The sequence below is a fragment of the Uloborus diversus genome, chromosome 1 (assembly GCF_026930045.1).
Source record: "Uloborus diversus isolate 005 chromosome 1, Udiv.v.3.1, whole genome shotgun sequence".
Taxonomy (NCBI): domain Eukaryota; kingdom Metazoa; phylum Arthropoda; class Arachnida; order Araneae; family Uloboridae; genus Uloborus; species Uloborus diversus.
Genome location: NC_072731.1, coordinates 50,677,273 through 50,698,939, shown reverse-complemented (window position 1 = coordinate 50,698,939; position 21,667 = coordinate 50,677,273). Strand labels below are relative to the sequence as shown.

Below are 21,667 nucleotides of genomic sequence, written 5' to 3'. Positions count from 1 at the left end.
CGTAATCCCGTTATACTTGCTTTACTTATTTCGGGAAATTTCAATTATTGTGGCTCTTGGTGCGATTTTACCGAATTTGCCGAATTTTGGTCGTTTTGAGGTACCTTCGATGATGCTCCCCCATTCTTTGCTTACTTTGTAAAACGATATGATATTAATTTTCGTTACAGAGATATCGTCGCCAGATGCTGAGATATTTTTGGTCACCATAAAATGGCGCTAAACAGTTTCATCCGAAATGTTACCAAAATAAGTAATAAAATTTGGTGATTGTTTGAAATTGTGCAAAAAGGAAAATTAATGGAAGTTTTTGTGCTGTTTATGGATTTGCCTAATTTAGTTGCTGGATTTATTTAACACGGTAAAAAAAGTCTTTTGAAAATTCTTTGATTGGCGATATTTTGTTTACATGATGAAAGCTAAGAAACATTATGACGTAGTCTTCGGCTTCAAAAACAGCAACGTTGAAAAAACTGCCAAATGCATCAGCTACGGAAATCTTTCTGCAAAAATTTTGGCGATCTGCTGGTTGTTTGGATAATGAGTAAGTGTTCAATCAGCATAAATAATAATAAAAACCATTAATTACATTAAAGTTCCGTTTAGATGGAAAATCATCAGCCAAATCATGTATTATTTGCCAATCTTGTGCAAAAATCTTACTTCAATATTTGACTTGAGAAAAGCCTTGAACAATCACGAAAAGCAAAGAAATTCAACAATACAACAATTGTCTCTATCGACAGGGAGTTGAGATGATACACTAAATACTGTATTGAGTTGAGGAAAGCCTTCGAATATGGATCTAAAAAGCTCATAACTCGTTTTTTATTCTACTTAGAAATTTCAAGCAGGTACCATCTTCAGCAGAAAAATCAGAGCTTTCGATGGACATATAATGTAAATATGTGCAAGTATTTTTTCATCCCAATATTAGAGAATTTATACAAAAATTGTGTTTTATTGCCCCCTAAGGGGGTTTTGCCCCCCATAACGGGACGAAAACTACCCTATGTGTTATTCTGATGCATAAGCTATATTATTGTAAAGTTTCTTCAAAATCCGTTCAGTAAATTTTGCGTGAAAGAGTAACAAACATCCATAGATCCATACAGACAAACTTTGGCATATATAATATTAGTAAGATGGTTACCAAGTGCAAGAGTGGCTATTTTTTGTGAATCTGGTCGCCAGTGGCTACTATCAGAAATCCTAGTCTGGAGCTTTATTTCTAAGACATCTGAGGAATAGGAGAGAAAATGAGCTACTCCGGCTCTGATTTCAACACCTAAAATTTAAAAATTTGATGCGCATGTTCAGGGGCGTGCACGGGGGGAGGGGCACCTGTTGGCCTGGGCCCGTGCCTGAAGAGCGCTTGAGATTTTTAAATGAGGGGTAAAACACCTGTAGGGACGTAGCGGTAAACAATATAGAGGGAGGGGGGCGTAAAAATAGTTTGTGACGGGCCCCAAAATTTCTTTGCACGCCCCTGCGCATTCTCCATTCAAAACACTCTGCTTAATTTGGAGGCTTACACACATCTGCAAAAACTGGCATCCCTGAAGACTAATGAATGCGCTCATTTCCGCCCATAAACTGGATGTTAGTCTTTCCATCGCATCGGTGGTCAGACTACACAAACTTCGCATTCAGTTTCCAATACCATGGCCTTCACACGGAGGCAGTAAAGGAACAAACACAACAATAGGGTCCGGACTGGGATGGGGTTCGAAAGGGAAAAGATGTAATTAAAACTTCGACAAAAATGGAAGGGGCAGGGGCTGTAGCTCCTGACAATTGGAATCCGTAGTTCAAGAGGGGCCCATGCTCAATACAGAGAAACCAACCATGCTGGACTTCAATTACCAAACTGCAAAGTGAAAGTGATCCAGAATTAAGTGTCACAAAAATGAAATCAATGCAAAATCTACGGACCAAAACAAATTTTTTATTCATTTTTGTTTCCATATACGTACACATTTATACTTTAAGTAAATTCAAATATATATCTCATTTTCTTGGTATCCGTAACAGTTATAGTTTTCTAGCATGATTTAGAAAAAAAAAACCTCCATTGCGATTATCGTTTTATTTAGCACACGTAACGTTTAAACGTTTTATAAATGTTTAAAAATGGTTTTTTCAATGTTGGCAATTATTTTTAAACGTTAATGAAACGAATTTTGCTACCTGATTGATTCGAACTTTGCATGATTCATGAAAATACTCATCTTCTTCGTTTCGAGCGCATTGAAAAAGGTTAAACATAGCTCATTGCTAAGAATTTTACCGTACAATGATTGACTGACAGAAATGCAAACAAGTAAATATGTATCAGAAACTAATCGAAAGGAAGCATTTGAACTTTTGAGACTCACCTGTCCTCAGCTATCCTGTCAAGCAGTGGCTCAAGCCAGCCAATTGTGCATTCGCAGTGGGCGTCTAGGAATGTGATCACCTGCCCCTTGGCTGCTGCAGCCCCAATCAGTCGAGCTCGGATCAAACCAGATCGTTTGCCTGTTCTCAAAACCTGGAACAATAATTGAGATGTTGATATGCTTTCGCAGTTAATCGAATAATATTGCATTGAAAAAGGAAAGTAGCGAAATACTTGGCAATCAAAATATTGTTACAAATTCTGTAAATAGTAATTATTGTAGGAACGTAACCTGTAAATAGTTTCCCGTAATGAATATACAACCCCTTAACATATGGCTAAAGTATACAACCCCCTATTCTTTTTTTTCTTATTTTATTCACTGATTTTATCAATGGAAGTGTAGTTGTAGAACGTTGTAGCATTTTCTGGAATATTTGAGAGATTTCTTTTCGGTGTATTTGAGCCGTTAGCGATGGATAAACAGGAGTAGTTTCGATTGATATTTCGAACTGAGAGCATTTTTGCTCTGTTTATTGCGAGGCATTTCGCTGTGTTGTTTTCGTATTTGGAAGTAAATACGTGTGTAAACGTTGAGTTTACGGTGTTGTGCGATAATTGCTTAATTGCTGATGAATAATTTAGCAGTTGTTGAAGATCTTTCCTGTACATAGTGTAAATAAATTTCCTGTGTTTTTATCAAGAACTGTGTCTTCATTTCAAAAAAGTGGAACTCGCACCGAATCCGTTACAATTTGGCGCCCAACGTGGGGCTTCTTCTGGACTTTTCTTGGAGTAAGTGTGACTTTGGACATTTTTTCATAAAGACTTTTTTTGAATTTGGACTTTAATTTTTATGGTGATTACTCGCGCAATGGATGAACAATTAAAACAACTTCTTGATGCAATCAACTCTGTTAAAAATGAATTGGCGGCTAATCAAGACCAATTAAAAAGTGATTTGACTGCAAGTTTTACTGCAAATCAAGAACAATTAAAAAATGATATGGCGGCTAATCAAGAACAATTAAAAAACGATATGGCGGCTAATCAAGAACAATTAAAAAATAATATGGCGGCTAATCAAGAACAATTAAAAAGTGATCTGACTGCAAGTATGTTGGCAAATCAAGACCAGTTAAAAAGCGATTTAACGGTGCTGAAAAAGGACTTAACGTCTAACCAAGAAGAAATTAAAAACGACCTTATTTCGGTAAAGACTGTGATGGAAAATAAATTTAATGACATAGAGCATCGAGTTGATGCTATTGAAGAAAAATTTGATACCGTTGAAAGCCGATTCAATGCTGTAGAAAATAAATTTGAAGAAGAAGATAGAAGATTTCATCTACTTAAAGAAGAGATCTTTAAGGACGTGGAGAGGAGATTGGCGACCGTGGAAAGCAGCTCTGTACAGTTTGGCGCTCCCACATCGGTTGCTCGACCGTCCATTAAACTTGCCACATTTGATGGGAAAACTTCGTGGCAGGTTTACAAAACTCAATTCATGATAGTGGCGGAAGCGAACGGATGGGACTCTGCTACCAAGGCTTGTCATTTTGCACCATCCCTGAGAGGTGACGCAGCGGACATTCTCCAGACCCTTCCGGAGAGCCAGCGCCTGGATTTCGCCGCCCTCACAGCTGCGTTGGAGCTTCGCTTCGGTGAGAAGTGCCAGAAAGATTTCAGCCGACTCCAATTGAAGTCCCGTTTCCAGAAAACTGGGGAAACCCTGCAAGAGCTTGCGGCGGACATCGAGAGACTGTCTCATCTTGCTTTTTACGACTGCCCTGCGGATGTTCGAGACAACCTGGCACTCAACTACTACATCGACGGGGTTCGAGATCCGGAAATCCAGAAAGCTCTACGGATGGCGGATGTCAAAGACCTGAATTCTGCCGTTGTGTATGCGATGAGATACGAGGCCGCCCAAGAAGCAACCCGTGTGGATCGCCATCTAATCCGGACTCAGGAAGCTGATGAGTCTGATTCCAGGTCGTCCCACCTCGCTGAACTTGAGAGACAACTCGGTGACTTGACAAGACATTTGAGAAGCATAACAGCCCAAAAGAAACAAGAGCAGAAGTGCTGGAAATGCGGTAGTGAAGGACACCTGCGAAGGAGTTGTCCGGCTCGCCAAGCTACGCGAGGTAAGGAAATCACCACCACTAAAGCTCTGCAGATTTCCTCTTCTAGTAGTGGCAGTGATGGACTTTTCATTTACGCACATGTAAATGGGAACCCCTGCAGACTGATTGTAGACACTGGAGCCAATGTGACAATCATTAGGACAGATGTGGCTCGTGAATTTGGATTGAAACTGCTGTGGACATCGCCATGCGTAAGTCTCCAGACTGTGACAGGTGACAAAATTGAGATTGACGGTAAAGTGGACTTGGAAATAGTGTTTGGGAATGCCACCTACCATCATACGGCATTCGTCGCTAATATCACGGACCCCTTCATTCTCGGATTGGACTTTTTGAAGAAATATGACTTCACTCTCGACTTCAAGACTAATGAGCTGCACTCGATGAGAGAAGACATAGCCGTTTTCCCTGCAGGGAGTGATGTAAAATCCGCTCATCAAATAATAGCTCAAACAGATTTATCGATTCCCTCAAGGTCAGAATCATTAATACCTGGCTCCCTTGAAGAAAGCAATAGTTTTCGATTTGGACTCATTGACTACCCTAACCTAAGCAATAGCCTAAAAGGAGTACTGGTAGCATCTACGCTTGTGGACCTTTCTAAGTACGTAATTCCTGTGAGAGTCGCCAACGTGAGTGAAAGGCCAAGGAATATCCGAAAAGGTGAAGTGTTGGCAACTTGTACTCCAGTAAACTGCATCATTAGAAGAATCAATTCCCCTGAGACTGTGTCTTCTGAGTCCTTGACGTCGAAGTTAATTGGGAGTGCGCCATTATCGAAAGATCAAAGAACTGCTGCGGAACAATTGGTGGACGACTTCAAGCATCTCTTTTCATCTACATCGTAGGATGTTGGCCGTACGAATTTAACGCAGCATAGGATTTACACTGGAGAACACCTCCCTATTAAACAGCATCCAAGACGACTACCGTTCGCCAAGAAGGAAGAGGTTGAGACCCTCCTGAAAGAGATGACGGAGAATGATGTAATCGAACCCTCATCCAGTCCCTGGGCTTCTCCCATCGTCTTAGTCCGAAAGAAAGATGGCTCCACCAGATTTTGTGTCGATTACCGACGGCTGAATGAAATCACCAAGAAAGACAGTTACCCTCTTCCACGGATAGACGACACCTTGGACACTCTTTCCGGACACAAGTGGTTTTCGACCCTGGACTTGAAGAGCGGCTACTGGCAGGTTGAGATACACCCTGATGACCGAGAGAAGACAGCATTTACAACTGGACAAGGCTTATGGCAGTTTAAAGTGATGCCCTTCGGCCTCTGCAATGCACCAGCTACGTTCGAGCGTCTTATGGAGACAGTGTTAAGAGGACTTTCCTACGAATCCTGTCTGGTCTACTTAGACGATATCATCATCGTGGGACGCAGTTTCGAAGAACATCTGGCAAATCTTAGGAAGGTGCTGCAAAAGCTTAAGGAAGCCAATCTGAAGTTAAGTCCGTCCAAATGTAATTTGTTCCGCCGGGAAGTGAACTATCTTGGTCACATCATCTCTTCTGAGGGTGTGCAAACCGATCCAGAGAAGGTATCTGCGGTCAAGAGTTGGAGTCGTCCCGAAAACATCCATCAGCTGCGAAGTTTCCTGGGGCTCTGCACGTACTACAGGAAGTTTGTGAAGGGTTTTTCCAATATTGCACGACCTTTTCATAAGCTGACGGAGAGCAAGCAAAAGTTTGAATGGTCCAAAGAATGCGAAGATCCATTTCTACGACTGAAGGAGGCTTTAACATCAACGCCTATCCTCGCCTATCCTCAGCCTGAAACATCCTTCATCCTGGACACTGATGCGAGCAACGAGGGCATTGGAGCTGTTTTATCCCAAGAAATTGACGGCAATGAACATGTCATCGCTTACTGGAGCAAATGCTTATCAAAGTCGGAGCGAAATTACTGCGTCACCAGAAAGGAGTTACTGGCCATAGTGAAAGCTGTAGAACACTTCCATATTACCTCTACGGCCGAAAGTTTCTGCTTCGGACAGATCATGCCTCGTTAACTTGGCTTTTGAACTTCAAAAATCCGGAAGGCCAGATAGCCAGGTGGATACAGCGGCTCCAGGAATATGACATGGAGATCAAGCACCGAAAAGGGCTGTCTCACGGTAATGCAGACGCTTTATCAAGGAGACCTTGTCCTGAGAACTGCAATTATTGTTCCCGAATCGAGAAACAGTATGGAACGACTAGCCCAACTGCCTATCAGGTGACAGTGACCCCAACATCATCAGAACCTGATCTATGGAGTGACGACCAAGTTCGAAAAGATCAACTTGAAGACCCCGACATAAAACCAATTTTGGAGTTCATGGAGAGTGACAGTCGGCGACCTAGCTGGCAGGACGTTTCCATCTTCAGTCCTGCAACAAAAAGATACTGGGCTTTATGGAACTCGCTTCATTTACGGAACGGCGTGCTACACCGAAAATGGGAATCTGACGACGGCAAAACATCTAGGTGGCAGTTACTACTTCCCCAATCAAGGATTTCAGATGTTCTGAAAGAAATACATAGTAGTGCGACTGGAGGACATTTTGGTGTCTTGAAAACCCTCAATAAAGTTCGGGAGCGCTTCTTCTGGAGCAAGGCGAAGGATGACGTGGAGAAGTGGTGCCATTCTTGTGACGCCTGTGCTGCTCGTAAAGGACCGAAGAAGAGAAGCAGAGGGAAGCTACATCTGTACAACGTTGGAGCTCCTTTTGAACGAATTGGAATCGACATCCTGGGTCCTCTACCAAGAACTGCTGATGGGAACAAATACATTCTTGTTTCCATCGACTACTTCACCAAATGGCCGGAAGCATTTCCCATTCCAGATCAAGAGGCTACCACCGTAGCAGAGACTCTAGTCCAACATTGGATCTCGAGATATGGAACACCTTTGCAAATTCATTCCGATCAAGGGAGGAATTTCATCTCTGCTGTGTTTAAGGGCCTATGTAAAATTTTCGGAATTGAGAAAACTAGGACAACACCACTACACCCACAATCGGACGGCATGGTGGAGAGATTTAACCGCACAATCCTAAATAATCTCTCGCTTATGGTATCCAGAAATCAACAGGATTGGGACAAGAAGCTACCTTTGTTCCTGCTGGCCTACCGCAGTGCTGTCCACGAGACTACCGGATATGCCCCATCTCAGATGCTCTTCGGACGAGAGCTAAGGCTACCTTGTGATCTCGTCTTCGGTCGTCCTCCGGATGCGCCTTCATCGCCTGAGGAGTACATCCAGGATCTCCAGGCCCGGTTGGAAGACGTTCATAACTTCGCACGTGAGCGAATCAACATCGTTGCGGAGAAGATGAAGACCCGATACGACACAAGGTCTACTGGACATGAATTCAACGAAGGAGACAAGGTTTGGTTATGGAATCCCATCCGACGGAAAGGTCTTTCACCCAAGTTGCAGTCGCATTGGGATGGACCCTATAAAGTCCTTAACCGACTGAATGACGTCGTAGTGAGGATCCAAAAATCACCTAATGCAAAACCTAGGGTTGTACATTGTGATCGGTTAGCCCCATACTATGGCCATAGTTCATGAGTATTACGTAAACAACCATGGTTGATAACATAAAAGTTGTAGATAATTTTTTTGCTTTTAATGTTTAGTAATATTTCTTGTTATTATTGTGTTTCCTATGTATCTGTTAGTTATTAATTAATGTGAATATTTGTAAACTTTTGATAGAAGTTCGACACCCTTTCCGGGGATTGTACTGCCCGGGACGTGCAGTCCTTAGGAAGGGGGCAATGTTACAAATTCTGTAAATAGTAATTATTGTAGGAACGTAACCTGTAAATAGTTTCCCGTAATGAATATACAACCCCTTAACATATGGCTAAAGTATACAATCCCCTATTCTTTTTTTTCTTATTTCATTCACTGATTTTATCAATGGAAGTGTAGTTGTAGAACGTTGTAGCATTTTCTGGAATATTTGAGAGATTTCTTTTCGGTGTATTTGAGCCGTTAGCGATGGATAAACAGGAGTAGTTTCGATTGATATTTCGAACTGAGAGCATTTTTGCTCTGTTTATTGCGAGGCATTTCGCTGTGTTGTTTTCGTATTTGGAAGTAAATACGTGTGTAAACGTTGAGTTTACGGTGTTGTGCGATAATTGCTTAATTGCTGATGAATAAATTTAGCAGTTGTTGAAGATCTTTCCTGTACATAGTGTAAATAAATTTCCTGTGTTTTTATCAAGAACTGTGTCTTCATTTCAAGAAAGTGGAAGTCGCACCGAATCCGTTACAATATTTTCTAACGAAGAAGAATAAACAATTCAGACCAAAACAGCAGTTGCTTGTCCACGGATGACCTTGAAGCTGAAACATCATTTGTAATATGTTGTTTGTTATTATCCTCATATATATTATAGCGAATGATCGAGTAACGCTTCTGACGTTATCAACAATGAAACTCGTGCCACGTCATGATAATTTGATAATATTTTTTGGTTATGTTTGACGGGCAGGGGCATGTCTTATTTTGGCGCGGCTGAACTGGATCCGGGATCTTAACTGTTTTACAGGTCAGATTCTCCTTTTAGGGGAAGGAAGAAACGAAAAAGCGGTCAACAATAATGGCTATCTTGTAATAAGTTACCGCCCTAAGCCAGGGCTAAGGCAGAAATACTTAAAATATACCACCAGCTCAGTTATTCTGAGCTGGTGGTATATTTTAAATAAAGGTTATCTACAGGAGTTTCGGGTTAATCCACTAAGTTAGGGTTTAAATTTCATCAATCAAAATAAAACCAAACAGGCAATGGTTTCGTTCAAATGTAGAAGCAATTTTTACTCGTCATACCATTCGTCATACCTTGACGGGCGATTTTCTAGTTGTGTAATAGATAGGATCAGCGAGAACGGGCATCTTACTGCTGGGCGTTTTTTGTCTGATTCTACCTTTTATTACAAATGACGCAAATCATGCTTCCGTTTCAAGGTCATCCACGCCATCTCTCCGTGGTCAAGCTTTAGCAATATTATATATATATATATATATATATATATATATATATATATATATATATATATATATATATATATATACACATTTGGATTAAACTTTAAGTTGGTTATTGCAAACGCTTTATTTTTTTTTTTCACATGCTATCTAAATTAAGAAGTTATAAAATTTAAAACAAAAGAGAAACTCAAATTGTGGAACTATGTACGCTCAATTAAGGATGAGTGAGCATCTCAATTTTTTTGAAAAAACCATCTTCTCTCTGAAACTATTATTTTACCAGATTTATGATACAGTAGTCAACTTTTCACAACTAATAGAACCATATATGTTATTTGTCAAAAGTGCTTTGCTTTGGAGAAGCCACAACTTCCTTAATATGTCATCAACTTCATGAGTAAAATATCACTTTAAGAAATATTTCCGAGTCTTCGGCAAAAAATAAACAAACAGTTCACATTTTTGCTTATTTTTAAAAAAATATATAGTTAAAAAAATGGGATAGATGCATTCAGTTAAATTGTAAACTTACGCTTGCATTGTTGAAAGGGAGAGCGTTCGGCTTTCAACTGAACGATCCAGGGACCAGGGTCCCTGTTTGGGCTACAGTATTAAAATTAAATAAGGTGTGCCCGAACGCTTTTGAATATACACGCATAGAAATTAAAAAAAATAATAATCAAAAAAAAAAAAAAATTAATTTGAATTCTGAAATTTTGAATTCAAATTATGTTTTTCGAAATCACGAACTGAGACAGGACCCTACTCATTGGAGTTATTGTTTCTAGAAACAGCTCCTATCCCCCCGCCGCCCCCAAGCCTGCCTCTCCTCCTGGGCGGTTATGTATGCATAGTCGTGTGTGTAAGTGTGTAGGCTTGTGTGTGCGTAGACCTGTGTGTATGCACGTAGACGTGTATGTGTGAGTGTGTGAGACATGGACGCCTCCGACCAGGAGAAGCGGATAGCTCAGGACCGGAGCAGCCGCGCCGCGCCGCCTGCAGAGGACGGTGGGCGGTGGTGCTGCAGAGGCTTCTGGTCCAAGCTGAAAAAGGCACGGAACATCAAAAACAGTCAAATGAGAACAATAAGCAATCGTGATTGCTCAAAAAATAAGTAAAAAAATTCTTGAACTGATAAAAAAAATCAAATGGTGTCTGATCTGATAAGAGGACCCCCCCCCCTTTTTTTTGCGGGGGTGGGGCATGAGAGGTGGGAGAGGGAAGTGCGGAAAAATGGAGGGAAAAGAACACAATGCTAGCAGTTTTTATGGAGTAATGCACATGCTTGTACAAAAGCTTAACTTTACTTCCAAACTTTTAAATCAAAATATTAACGTAATTAAATATTAAAACTCGTTTAACGCAAGTAAATGTTTCTTCTAAAATGAAAAAGAATTTCTTTCTGGACTATGGAAGGTGGAAAATTATTTATAGTATTTTACGGTTTGAATCCCTATTGACTGATTTTTGAACGCCAATGACAGTTTAAAGCTAAAATTAAGTATTTATTCAAAAATAAACAAGCGAAATATCCCAATGAAAAAAAAGTAATAGTTTTACTCATGACAGCGGAAGAAATATTCTTCTGAATCAACTCGATGAGTCTTTTTTTTCACAAAAAAAAAAAAAAAAAAAAAAAAAAAAAAAAAAAAAAAAAAAACAGAAACAGATCTTCAATCGTAAGAACTTGCATGTTCATAGATCAAAAAACTGTGATTAGTATAATGTTCATGTAACATCAAATTAAATTTTAAATCTGTTCATTCAGAAGCAGGGCTGAAGTAAAGCTTGAAGTAAACCGGGAGAACGTTCTGGTATTGCTTTTGGGAGAGAAAAAATCGTTTCACGTAAAATTCGTTCTGACCAATTTAACTCTAATTCTCATTTTTTTAATAGCCGCGCGAGTTTCAACAATGAAACTCACGCCACGGCATAATAATTTGGTAATATGTTTTGGTAATGGTCAACATGAAGGGAAAGGTTTTATTGTGACAAGGCTGAACTCGATCCCACTACTTATTTCAGGGGAATGAAGAAACGAAAAAATGGTCATCAATAAATGCTACCCACTGGAATTTAGGGTTCGTCCACTGGAGTTAGGGTTACACTGTTATAACCAGAGGTTCCAGACGAGTGAATATGTTCTCCCTAAGGTGAAAGCATGGGGCCCAAGGGTGCAATACTAGCCAGGAAGTAGAGCAGGGGTGCGAAAACAGCAGACAATCGTAGACAGGGGTGCCAAAACAGCAAGCAATCGCAAAATGACTTGCTGGCGCATGCGCTTCGGGCATACATTCACCATTCAACCACTTCAATATGGCGGACGAATGATAGGTTGTATCTATGCGTGGCTTCTATGTCTTTCACATTGAATGAAGTACAATTTTGGATTAAATCTCAACTTTTCTAGGATAATTCTTTAAAATAACAAGTAAGTACAGCTTTTGATCACTTTGCAGCTTTTAGGGCTTTCAAACATAGTTAAAAGTACGTTTAATGCTTTTCAGTTACCGTTAGTCCGTTACGATACCGTAGTACCGTTAGTTGTTGATTTTCAGTTGACCGTTACTGTCTTGAAATTTCCATCATTCAAAACGCTACTAAATATATCTATCATTATTTTCTTGAGTACTCGATAAGCAACATTTAATCACCAAAATAATAACCGCAATTTATCACTAATCAACAAGTGAGAACGTAAATAAAAATGATTCTTGTGCTTCGTAGATTACTACACTACAGCGAACGCAAAAAATAAAAAAGAAATCTCTCTCCGTCTAGCTTTTTTTTTCTTTTTCGTTCAAGTGTTTGAATCATTTCCTGTTAGCGTTTAATATTTCGTTAGCGTTAGGAATTTCTTATTTCTTTAGGTTTTTCAACTGTCGAAAAATTTCATATGCATTTTATTTTATTGTTACTCTTGATTGAAATTTTTAACGTTCGAGAAAGGATTTTGTTTTTCCGTAACTTTAATATCCCAGAATATTTTTGGCTCTTCATGTAAATAATTCAAAAGTACATCTACACTTTACTTTCGGTGCGGTAATTTCTCACAAATGATCATTAACTTAACTATGATTATTGAAATAATTACTCGTCTTTAACTTTAAATATATTTGTGACAACTCTTTGATACCAAATCAAGTCTGTAGATATTTATTGTTTTATTCATTTTTAATATTACTTTGTAAAAAAAAAAAACTTATCAGTACTCAGAATTTTTTCACAAGTTTTTTTACCAGCCCGAGAGTTATTATAATAATTATTATTTATTTTTAAGGAAAGGATAAAAATTTCACAGGTTCGCAATGGTTTTTCATTTGCTTTTACCGACCATTGGGTCAAAAGAGGTTGAGAAACACTGATGTAGAGAACGATCAGATGAATTAAAGCAATGAGCACTCCTTAACTATGTTGAAAACTCTGAAATATGATCAAATGCTGTAATTACAAGTTTTAATCATTTTCAGTTCTGAATTCATGCAATGTGAAAAGTGTGCAAAACGTAGACTATCATGAATCAAAACAAAACTATTAAAAAAAACAAATACACAATTATATTCAAAAAAGCACACAATACGGGGGAGAGGGGAGGAGGATCTACAGTAAGGGTGCCATTTCTCTCTCTGTAGGTTCATTCTTTTCACCCCGGCTGCCTATTTTTTAAAAGGTGCCTGTTTTTCACCCTAGTTAGAGGTGCAATTTCGGCTCCGTATTAGGTGCTGCTGGTGAACAAGCGTTTCACCCTTGAAAGGTGCCGAATGCAACCTGTAGTTTTAACAGTGTACAATTTCAACTACTAAAATATAAAAAAAGAAAGCCCATGATTTGAATATTTTTAAATAAACTAAATAGTTATGTGTATGAAGCATACTCTGACCAAATGATCGAAACGAATATGTATAAACAAGGAAAATAGTGCATAAACTACAACTTATTTTTGAAGCAGAGATAAACTTCAATTTTATACACATATACTTACATATAATTTTGAAAAGTAAAGGATTTACTTACTTTGACACTAATAGATAATTTAGAGGCATACTCTTCTAATTGTTTCCCTAAATAATCTGTAATAAAACGCACAAATGAGATTACGAGGAATGATAGTCTGCTATCCTAAAAAAAAGTTTTCAAAAAAATATGTAAAATATTTTGATAATTTACAGAAGTTGAATAACGTTTGAAGTATCATAAATATAGGGGTTTTGTTTCAGTTATTTTTTACATTAGCTTAAGGTTGGTAATAACATAAGTGTTAAATCTAAACATATTTAACTTTAAGTTGCAGGTACGGGACATTTAACCAAAAAATGTCCAGAAATCTTACTTCAACATCATTTAACGGAACCTAAGGACGAGAGACAGTACAAGATCAAAACAAGTACTATATTTATTAAGAACAGGTTAAAGCATTGTTAAGTTTACATGCGCGTGTCAAGAAAAACAAACAAGCCCTGATTAGCCCCCCCAACATCAGCAATTTTATGAATTGAAAACACTGTTGCCACAACTTGTTAATGTATTAGAAAAAGGTTAATTTGCATAAACAACATTAATCAATAAACAACATGAATAATTCAACAAGAACATAAAACATTGTGAATAATATTCTACAATGGAAATTCTCTAATTCCAGTTCCAACCATAAGGAACTCGGCTACTTTCAAGTAAATTTTTCTTTAGGAAAAATTATTACGTTAATTTCAAGCGCTACCTTAATTCTATATCCTTAATTAAAATTAAATTGGGTTCTTTTATAGTATTAAATGTTTAAGGAATAGGTGTATGTTCGTGTAGATGCATGATACTAATTAAGTGTGCCAGTGTGCGAGAATTCCAGGTGCTCAACTTTAAAATAATCAGAACATGTTTTTTTTTTAAATTCTCAAGTATACTTGTTTCTTTTGCTGGAGATAGTAATCAAGGTTTAATGATATTTTCGTTTTTGTCATGGTAAGTTTTTCAGAATTCCAACAATCCGCAACTCGAAAAGACCAACACTGTTGAATTGCCGAAATTGAATTGGGCCACTTCTGTTCTTGAGCACTTTTTATCTTAAACACAATTACCTTATTCTCACGTAGTTTAAAAAACATACACCAAAAATGGAAGTTTTGGTCATCATTAAAGTGATCAAAGATGACGAATAAATCTTGTGGGCTCTTTATTGTTGTAAATGTTTAATACAATTATGTTACGTTGTTTTCCTTGATCTATTAGGGGTAGTAATCTAACGATGTCACGATTTGAGGGGGATTCGTGAAATTGCGAATTTGTGACGAGGGCGTAGCAAGAAGTGAGGCATCACACATTTATTATAAAAACACGGTCATAAACAGTATGACATGCAGGGGTGGATACAGACTACCATTTGGGGGGGGGGGAGGTCATAGTGAACAGTGCCCCCCTTGAATGAACCTACGGTTTCGGGTACGAAAAATTGCTGTAACTCACTGGGTGTCAATAAAGAGAACCAAATCGGCCAGGAATTGAAAATACTACTAAAATCGTTTACATTTTATTCATAACTAGCAGTACCCGCACGGCGATGCCCGTGCTAAGAAGTTAAAGGAAGTTCGTTGAACAAAAATATCCACGCCCCCCGCTCCCCTTCCGATTTCAAATGATCACTTTCTTCAACTAAAATGCATTCTCACCTTTTCAAAAGATCTATTAAAGTTTCTTTGGAATTCAAAACTATTCGCCAAAACACATAAAAATATTAACAGTAGCTTTAAAACTCAAAATAATCCTTCAACTACATAGTTCATCGCTTAACGCGCCAAGGAACCACGCTACCGTAACCCTGCCCTTTAGCGAATGAAGCGGTTTTTCCCCCTGCAATTTAAAGTGTTTCGCCAAATAAACTATGCAATAATAAAAACGTTATAAAGAGCAATCACAATTTAATAATACGAAAAATCAAATTATATACTTGATATGTAACTATCTTCAACTAGAAGAACAAAAACAACCGTTGAAGAAATAACGAAAACAAAACCCAATACAAAAATCTTACAAAAACAAATTATGTACCTGAACATCAAAAAAAAAAAAAAAAAAAAGCATTCAAAAATCTGTTTAGCGTAGCATGGACATGATTCCTCGCAGCTATCGATAGTCGGCCAGAGTCCTCTCAAAAAGTTAACTTATCCCGCCATCTATTAGGAATTCATATAACTAAACAATTAATTAAAGATTTAATTTTCAATAACAAATATTTCGGTCAATCTAATTAAAAAAAAAGGTCTATAGCCTTCCTCAATGAATTTACTATTCAACACAAAAATAATTTTTTAATTCGACCCAGTAGTTCCCGATATGAGCGCGTTCAAACAAACAAACTGTCCAGCTTTTTTAATTAAAAAAATAATAAGAAAAATAAGACAATGATAGGCCATACATTTTTTTTTACAAATCAATTTTAGCATTTTTTAGGATATTCTCTAAAAAGTACCCTCAAGATTTGCCTCACAGCTGACTCGAACCTACGCCTATTGGATCGTGACGCCCGTATCTTCAGGTCGAGCCACCGTAGCTACGCATAATCTGAAATACAAACATTTTATATTATAATATAAATTTTCCCGTTTTCATAATATTTTTTATTGCTGATTCACACCTATTAATCATAGCGTGATGTTATATCTTAATATATAAAAATCAATGTCCTGAGATAACATATATATATATATATATATATATATATATATATATATCAACGCACAGACGAAACCGCTGAAGCTTCAGACTTGAAATTTGGCAGGCGTGTCCGCATGATTACGAAAATAACCACTAAGAAAGGATTTTTCGAAATCTCAATTAGTTCGGGAGAAATTCGCAACTCCAACGAACTATAGGGGGCACTGCAGTCACTGTCTAATGGCGGAATTGAAAACTAAAACAAACGCATGTGGTAACGAAGAAAATGCTAAAAGTGTTGTGATTTTTGTTCGTATGTATGATTTTTTCGCTTTATTCATTTGAAAAGATTTTTCAAAGTCTTTTGGTTATTCTGACCCATATAGAAAGAGATTAGAAACCAAAAAGTATTACGAAAGTAAACAATTAATGCAGAACACACAGTAAGTTGTTCTGAAGCAGCCATTTTCACGATGTTGAATTCGGAATTCATAAATTTTTGGTTCGCTTCGAACGGCATTTTCATTTTGTACCGTTTTTTCTATACATTAGTACATATTAAGTTCAGTTTCGTGACATTTCCAGCATTTGTTGACATTTTTGTCACATAGTGCACATACGTGGCAGACTGTCAAGAGTAACGTTTAACACTAGATAATTTATTTCTATGACTATATGATTGGATATCCAAAGAAATCATGCATTTAATTCATTCGTCATGGAAATGATTTACCTGATATGCGAAATCTTGTCAAGATACATTATTCTTTCACATAATTTTAAAACCATAAGCCTATAAACAGATTTTTGGCGAACTTTTATTTTTTATTGTTCAAATTCTTAACGTTCTTTCTGGATTTTTCAATCTGTTCTGCGATAAATATTTTCAAGAAAATTTATTTGCATACTGTCTATTTCAGTAGGATACTGTAGTAACAAAGGTTATTTAAATCATTTATGTGGAATTAGGTTAAGGAAAAGTGTCCAGTCAATGTTGTTAAGTTCGTTTTTTTTTCCATCGAATTGAAAAACTGATTCAAATTCACTCAGAACAAAATAAATAAAATGTGTACTCACAGTTTATATATGGTGGTAGTTTTCTTTTCAGTTGATTGACCATTATTTCTTTTTGCTTATCGAATTCTGTAATCTTACTATCATTTTATTCCACTCATGATAAAAATTAAAAATGGTTTAACTAAAAATGCGAAAACTCGCCAAGGCTACTTTGCTTGCACAATACTAAAACTACTATAACCCTAAACTAATTTGGCGAAACCTTTCAGCTGAGAATAAAAGGAATAAAGTAAATTCTTTCTCGGTTAAACATTTTTCATTTTGTTCTACGATAATAAATTCAAGAAAATATTTTGCATACTGTCCATTCCAACTAAATGCTGCTGTAAAATATGATTAGTTAAATTAATTTAAGATTAAAAAAAACTCATATTCTTACAAATTCATACAAAACAATAAAAAATTTTACCTGGTATTACGTTATCCAATTTTGTTAATCCAGACTTTTCTTGTTTACGCTTCCACCATTTAATACTTTTTTGAAAGAAATAAGAAAAACTAACATTATTTTGAGAAGCTCGAGAATACTCTTAGGGGACGAATTAATTTCTGTAGCTGAAAGCAAACTAAGACACATCGATTGCGTTAATAAATACTCAGAACAAACTGCCTGTGTTTACGTCAACAGACACACGTGATGCGCAACGTGGCAATGTTTTAGGTGCAGACGCAGTTTTATAAATCACCGCAAGGTAGCGTATTCGAGCGCTGGAGTTCCGAATTAATTAAAACCTCTTAATTTCTGCGAAATTAAAACCTGTCATTGAATTCAAATCCCTTATTTTCGAAGGCTTTCCTCCATTCAAATCATTATTCAGTACTTCATCTCAACTTTTGGTCGATAGCGAACTATAAATTTGATATTGTTTTTGTTTCTCACGTGATTCTTCGAGGCTTTTCTCAAGTCGAATCATAATGTTTCTGTCTTTTGCTTTCATTTTTTCAAAACTAGAAACGAAGTTTTTAAGAACATCATCACAGGCGGACTATCCTTTTGAGTTTAGAAGAGTGCAGTTTCCTGTTAAAGTTTGCTTTGCAATAACCATTGATAAGTTACAAGGACAGACATTAAAAGTAGCAGGGACCGATTTAAGAGAAGACTTTTTTTTCACACGGCCAATGTTATGTAGCTTGCTCCAAAGTCAATTCATCAAGCAGCTTAATAATTTTAGCACCAGAAAAAAAAAAAAAAAAAAAAAAAAAACTAAAAATGTTGTATACAAAGAAGTTCTTCCTTAAACATAGGTATATCAATAAAATGTGGATGGCCTGTGTTTGCAAAGATAATCAATACTTTAAAAGGATCGTTAATAACAGTTAAAGATCAGTTAAGGACAAAGGCATATATGTAAGGAGTCCAGGGGCCCCGTGATCCTCCCCAAATTAGAAAAAGTTATAGGTAATAAGTAATTATTATAGGGGATTTTCGAAACTAGGTGCACCAAGCACTGTTAACCCCTGCTAATTCCATTACCCGAGCAATGCCGGGTACGGGAATGCTAGTAGCCTATAATCTTCTATAAGGAATTGACTATTAAACACAAAAAGAATTTTTCAATCGAAACAGTAGTTCCCCTAGAAATAGCGTTCAAACAAACTAACTCTACTGCTTTATATTATTAGTATAGATTTGAACATATGTGGACGGAAACTATTGTGACGGTTAAAGGGGGGAAGGAGAATAACACCCCTTGTACCCACCACTGATGACATTGATAAGGGGAAGGGGGATCGGAGAAAACTGACACTTCGTGCCAAGGGGAGACAGGTCAAATTTGTAACAAAAAAGTGATATGATTAATGACAACCCCTAACCTGATCGTTCGTTGTTATCAACTCGAATTTCCCATCCGATCCAAGTTGGGGGCGGGGGAGGGGGCATCAGCGCGATTCCTTTCGTGAAACTGTTCCAGACAAACACATACAAGAGCCAGAGAAATATCCATCGAATATTGAATCGAACCACATGAAAGCCAGTTAAACATTCTATCCGAGTACAGCGGTCTTGATTGCGGAAAAGCAAACATGATTACCTCTTTCGCTGGCATCATCGACCAGGATTATCTCCTCGATGAGCTCCGGCGGGGACATCCTGATGACGCTGTGGATGGTCCTCAAGAGGGTTGACCAGGCCTCGTTGTGGAACACGATCACGATGCTCGTTGATGGTAGTTTAGAAGCGTATGTTTTCGTCTTGCATCTGAAATGGCAGGAGTGCTATAATGTATCAACACAGAAATGAATTTCTGTTTGGAAGTGGAAGGCTATGAGTGTTACGAATAGCATTGTGTTTACTGTAATACTCTCTTCTGTTGCAAACATTTAGAGGAAAGATTCGGTTTAAAGAAAATTTTCGAATTTCGAAATATTTACAAGTTTTAATGTGTGCAGAGCTTAATTCGATTATTTTTTGGAAAATGTCGGTCTGCATGTATATAATTCAAATGACCCAATATTGGTTAAACCACACCTGTTGGTCGGCAGAGTAAGAGTGAGAATGTAAGTACAAATAAATACAGTAAGAGTGAGAATGTAAGTACAAATAAATGTATGTGTGAATTAATGTATGAGAACGATCTTTTTCTGAGGGCGGAGTCAGAGGTTCTAAAAATCCAGGAATCGAAGCTTTTCTCCCCGATTCCGAGCCCTGTTATTTTCAGCCCTGTATTTATGAAAATCATGCATCAGTAAGTAAACATCGAGTTCGATGCTTGGCCCCTTAATTTATTTCGCCGTTTTGCGCCAGAACTTGCCATTTCATTAATTTTTTTTAAGCTGCTTCAAAATGAGTCATTCAAAATCTTATAACGTCTAATCCCCCATGTCTTTAAAGCAGGACATCTAACATTAAATTCAGCAAAAATATGCTGCACAATTATTTTAACCTGGTGCGTTTCTCTTTGCAAAGTAAAAAAGTTTTAAAATACTGCTACATTTCCCCTCTTTTAGCTACAGTAAACGCGCGCTACTTTGGCCCTAGGGTCCTTCTTTGGCCGAAATGGAGAAAAAGATACAGCGTTCTCTGTAAACCTTCAGGAAGCAATTTTTAAACATATTTTGACAGAGAATCCGCTAGAGAGCAGCCTCAAGGTTTCAGTAATGTATACCAAGCAGTTTGATAGCTCTCCACAAGGAGCAACGCTACTGGCTTTGTGTTCCTTGTGTTAACATGTGTTTTTATAACCTCTCAGACTTTTACCTGTAGAAGCAATTCTATATCAGCTAAGTGTTAAGTACATATTTACGAACACTATTCAATACTTTATGTAGTAGCATAGTTGTACTTCTCATTTTTGTTAAGGGTTTTACTTAAAGATTTCACAATTACAACACATCTCCTCATCTAAAAATTACGACCTACTTTGGCTCAGCATAAAAAATTGAAAAAAAAAAAAAAAACCGCCAGAGAGATTTTTAAAAGAAAAGAAAAGCTAAAAGTAGATCTATTAACAGGAAAAACACAAGAAAAAACCAGGAAATCTTAGTAATAGATTAACAGAGCGATTACAGACTTAACTACTCAAGGCTCAGTTACATGGCTTTTATTATGGAAGATGAATATAACGAAAAGTTGCGGGAGGTTTAGAAAACATTGACCTAGTTGTATCTACTTCTTATAACTTTTGTTAAATTTGTTGAAATGTTTATGGAATTTCCCTATTGTATAATGGAATGAGCTCCGGTTACCAGGGATAGCTGTTTATGCGAGAGAAGAAAGAGCAAATGTTAGAGGCAAAAAATGAAACGGACCAAAATGCTTTGGAAATGATTGAAAATTTAAGCTTTATTTGTTCTACGAATGATATTATCTTAATGAAATTATAAAAACCTTCAAAACTTATGAAAAGAGCATTGATTCCGTCGGTAATTTCTGAAACAATAACTAGATCGGTACGCATATTAAAAAAAAAATAATAATAATTTTCCTTAAAACGAATATGTGTGACTCAAACTTCTTGCAAAATGTATTTTTCTTTCAAATAAATAGTTTTCCCTGTGAACACATGGCTTTCTTTGGTTCTAGTTAGTTCTACAATAGTTTAAAACAGGGAGAACTACTTTTTGCCAAAGTAACCCAAACGTAAGGGTAACATTGGACCAAATAAAAAACAATTAAAAATGGTAATAATACTTTGAAACAAAGTGATCAGTATTCAAAAATTAAGATAACTCTAGATGCCTATAAAAGGTTTCCACAGTTTGGAAATATGAATAGTTACAAAATTATTTGGAAAAATTAGAAAATTTCCAAAATCTGGGCCAAAGTAGCCCGTGTTTACGGTACCACACCTTAAAAAAAAACCCTGAAAAATTAACAATCTTGTCAAAAATAGTCGCATGAACAAGGTACGTGAACACTGCTGCCTTTTGCGATTTTTCGTTCGTGAAAGGAAAAGTATCCTTGATATTTTTTTCTCATT

General features: G+C 37.2%; 1 protein-coding gene across 1 annotated transcript in view; it reads right to left on the bottom strand.

The window, feature by feature from the left end:
* The window catches only part of LOC129229570 (polypeptide N-acetylgalactosaminyltransferase 13-like), a 224,552-nt gene that overhangs the window by 50,676 nt on the left and 152,209 nt on the right, over positions 1–21,667 (bottom strand). Inside the window, exons 5-7 of the mRNA XM_054863906.1 lie at positions 19,280–19,446; positions 13,539–13,594; positions 2,379–2,530 (exon numbers count right to left, since the gene is read on the bottom strand). Of these exons, the coding sequence (XP_054719881.1) occupies positions 2,379–2,530; positions 13,539–13,594; positions 19,280–19,446 (375 nt within the window). The remainder of the gene's footprint in view (positions 1–2,378; positions 2,531–13,538; positions 13,595–19,279; positions 19,447–21,667) is intronic.